Consider the following 4,054-nt stretch of genomic DNA (forward strand, 5'->3'; position numbering starts at 1 on the left):
AATTCTAGTGTTTGACATATAGAGACATGATGCACATATCTATTCAAGGTTAGCGATTTAATAGCAGTAAAACGACAACATATGTCAGAACATATTCCCTTAAAAACAATTAACGAAATTTCAAGACAATAAAAGCAAGTGTTGTTATATAGTAAGTAATGCTTTTTTTGTGACCTAAGTCCCAAGTACAAGTCAAATTTATATTATTAAATTGAACAAATAACAAGTAAAGTTTCGGTCCAAGTCAAGTCCTAATAAAAGCGAGTTAACTCCAAGTAAAGTCCTTGTCATTAAAATAAAACCTTATAGCCTACTATTAAAACTGATAATCGTCCGTTTATTCAACAACTCAACCGAAAAATCTCCAAACGCAACACATGTAGCTAGCAAATTGTTTATGTGCAAAAATTAAGACAAACAACCTCATTTTATCAAACAATGGCCCAATGAAAACATCTCATTTCAACCAAAGTAATTTCTCCAAAAGACTTAGGTCAAGTCAAGTCATTTTAAACCAGTGGCTATAAGTGCACTTAAGTCAGTTCGATACTTATCGCACAGAAATGATTTTCTGTGGCAAGGTATGCTTCATTCTTCCCCATCATCAAATTTCCAACCCAAATGTTTTTTAGCAACCCTGACCAACAAAAGGTAAATTGCGATCAAACAGAAAACGAGTGGTATTGCGGCAGCAAATAGGATTATCCCCAAAAACACAGACACCACAACGTACAAAGGTTCGTCCGGACAAGTTAGGTAGCTCTCCGGAACACTCGTTATAGTTCTACCTACAACAGTTCTATGTCGGTTTTGGGGGGCGACACATAAAGTTGGCCGAACGTTTAAATCTAAACGCTTAACTTTTGCTGAAATGGCTTCAAAGATTGTAGTGTTATTTGAACCGTACATTATCTCGCCGTAATTGAGATCAAACCTAACTTGGTTTCGCTTTAAATATCGCACAAGTGGTACCAATTCACAGTTGCAGTTTATTGGATTGTCGAAAAGCCAAATAAACTTTAATAATTGCATCTTTGAATTAACTTGTTCCTTTGTAAGCGTTAATTTGCTTAACGCACATCTTTGTAGGAAGAGGTGACTTAAATTGGGAAGGGAAGTGAACGTTTCAGGAGCAATCGTTGTAAGGAACGGATTGTTGTTCAAAAATAGGTAGTTCAGATGCAATAAGCCCTTAAATGTGTTAATTGATAGAAATTCAATGCTGTTTTCAGATAAGTCTAACATTTGAAGAGATGTAAGAGCTGAAAAACTTTTATACAGGTAGAGGCGAAGATTGTTTTTGCTTAGATCTAGTACTGTAAGCATGCGAAGTGATCCAAGTGTACGGGCATCTTCAGCTGTTAGGTTACGGATCTGGTTTTCGGAAAGTTGGAGATACACAAGTTCAGTGGGAAGATGCTCTGGAACGCCGCTGAACTGGTTTCCATTTAGGCTGAAAACGGTTTAAAATGTACATTAGAAGAAAACGACCTTGGATACATCACAGTTACATACGATCTAATCTCGTTTATCGACCTTTAAGCATTACTTTTGAGAAACATTTTAACCATATTTTGGTATGCTATCAAAATTCATTGCAGGATTTTGAGTATTAACTGTAAAATAAACCTTTATTTGCTTAGAGCACAGGGGTACATGAAACATTCGTTTCAACTTTAATAAAAAAAAACAACTTAGTTTGCCTCAAACTATTGTTTATGTACAAGAATTAAAAAAAACAAGAATTAACATACTTCAGCTTTTTAAGTGGCGGGTCACTGGCAAATATTGTGTAGTGAAGAATCGTGAGCTTGTTATAAGAAAGATCCAAGTTGTTTAAATCCTTTAAAGGTTCTAAAACTCCAACCGGAACTTCTTTAATCATGCAATGGGACAAATCAAGTGTTTCTAGTTTTCTAAAAAAGAAAAATATATGCTTAAACAGTTATATTGTACTATAAAAACTCAGCAAATTAGTTTATATGATTCTATTTAAATTCGAAAATGAATGAATTTATTTGTATCACGTCTAAATGAGCAAAACATTGGACTAGACCAGTGGTTCCCAAACTGTGGGCCATCGCCGAGGAGTAGGCCACAAGCAAATTTTAGTGGGCCATGGAGTTATTTAAAAATATTGCAACTACATAAGTTTTATTTTACCAAAATAATTGTTAGCATATTTAAAACTATATAGAAACGAGGCCATTTTTTCATAATTTTGGCTATTTGTGAACTATATACGTAAAGGCAAAATCAAACGACTTATGTTTTTTATTCGCTACGCAGTTAGCACGGCAGTTTATTTAAAATTCAGTCTGTAATCATAAAGATATTTAACTCTAATCTTAAAATGAACCGAAAGTAAAAATGATTATTTTTAGTTGTTGCTGTATGAAAAAAGTTTAGCGAAGAATCAACAACAGATGTTTTGTTCAGTTATTTTCAAGCACACACAGACCCATGACCCTTGGGGGGCGTTTACATAACACGGGTTCGAAGCAGTGTGAGAATAGCGCAGTACACAAACACATTGTTGCAGAAGAATCCAGTTTGCAACCCATTGTTTAGCAACAATCGGTGTTTTTACGTCATTGCAAGCTCCCACCTAGAATTTGTTTACGTTTAACCCGCTTTTTGTGGTCAAAGTTCGGGGTAAGGTTGCAAAACCCCGGGAACCCTGGTGGTAAGTAGCTAGATTTATTATAGATATTGAACATTAACAATATTCCGTAGGCTACATTTAAGCAAACTCTTATTCACATTGCGGGGTTTAAATAAATGCTATTACGCTGTCGTAGTTTTAACAAATCTGTTGACGTGAATCTACAAAAAAGAATAGGAGCTGAGAAGAGATGGCTTTCGTTATTTTGGTTCTGAATTTCAACGTAAAGGTCAAATAATTTTCGAGCAAAGCGCAGAAAAAAAGAATTAAAGCAGTTAAAATAGGTAAAAAGTAGGCACATGGGAATTGACAATTAACATCCTGCATACATCTTGCGAGATTCGGTTTGGCCTAGGGCCATGTGAAAACCTGGGACGTGAATAAAATCAATCAAAATGTATAGGCCTACTTTTTACTTACGGAACTCCATAAAACGAGTCTTTATCCAGCGCTGCACCAAGAGGGTTACCACCAAGTAACAGATATTGTAAATTAACCAATCTGCCCCGCGGATTTGCTCTACGGCCAAAACATTCCGGTATATTGTGTAGATGATTTACTACAAAAAGTAAAATATATTATTTCGCTATATTCGTTATTTAAAAATATTTTAGTCGAAATGACGTCACCTCTTAAGTTAATGTATTGGAGCGGAGAACCTCCTTCATCACCTTGATTTGTACTGACGTTGAAAGCAGATGGATGAATAAACTCTATATCGTTATGGTCCAAGGCGAGATTTACAAGCTGCGTCTGGCCTCGAAAGGCATTGTCAGGCACTCGTGTAATTAGGTTATTACTAAGGTCAATCGAATTTGCATGCCAAGCGTCATAAAGGAGTTTCGTAACTGGAATACCAGCTAAATCAAGTCCTTTACAATTCACACGCAAGGTTTTCAGATTTCCTCCTTTTGGGGGCACGTCCCGTGAGCATTTGCAAACATCCGCACAAATGTATTGTTCCCACTCTCCTTGGACCCTGTTAGCCAAAATAAAACAGGCCGACAAGAAAACCAGCATGTTTAGCTTCGAGGAGGCCATGCGTAATGCGGTTTCTTACTTAAATCCTGGTAAAATAAAGTAAACATTATTATATGCTTATTTTATTTAGGTTACATCGTAACAATTTACATATAGACTCAAGAGGCCTTGTTCAGGGGATCGAAGCCATGTGTCACTTTTCTTTAGCCCATTCTAAGAGAAAATCTATTCAGACAAGGGCGCCGTGCATTCATCAGCGCTTGCTAATTAAAACTCTTTTTAAAGTACATAAATGCGTTTTTTTCACGTTGCGCTCAAATATTTTTGTCTGTTTATGATAAACATAATATTGAGAGAAACAAGTCGTTATTCAAACTACCGGTACTCTTTTTTGATTTGAAAATAATA

General features: G+C 35.8%; 1 protein-coding gene across 1 annotated transcript; it reads right to left on the bottom strand.

Annotated features, from left to right (window-relative positions):
* Positions 1–588: 588 nt before the first annotated feature.
* Positions 589–3,706, bottom strand: LOC146132964 (uncharacterized). Its single transcript, XM_083397612.1, has 4 exons — positions 3,295–3,706; positions 3,086–3,224; positions 1,755–1,916; positions 589–1,453 (listed from the first exon to the last, which is right to left on the bottom strand). Exons 1-4 carry the CDS (start codon positions 3,704–3,706, stop codon positions 589–591), a joined length of 1,578 nt encoding a protein of 525 aa, XP_083253738.1.
* Between the last annotated feature and the right edge of the window lie 348 nt (positions 3,707–4,054).

This window comes from Ascidiella aspersa, chromosome 9, assembly GCF_963924565.1.
Source record: "Ascidiella aspersa chromosome 9, kaAscAspe10.2, whole genome shotgun sequence".
Classification (NCBI taxonomy): Eukaryota; Metazoa; Chordata; class Ascidiacea; order Phlebobranchia; family Ascidiidae; genus Ascidiella; species Ascidiella aspersa.

Coding starts and splice junctions, on each gene's coding strand:
- LOC146132964 (XM_083397612.1), bottom strand. CDS start 3,706: ATGGCCTCCTCGAAGCTAAACATGCTGGTTTTCTTGTCGGCCTGTTTT. Junction 3,225..3,294: donor CCAATACATTAACTTAAGAG/GTGACGTCATTT, acceptor TACTTTTTGTAG/TAAATCATCTACACAATATA. Junction 1,454..1,754: donor CCGCCACTTAAAAAGCTGAA/GTATGTTAATTC, acceptor AACCGTTTTCAG/CCTAAATGGAAACCAGTTCA.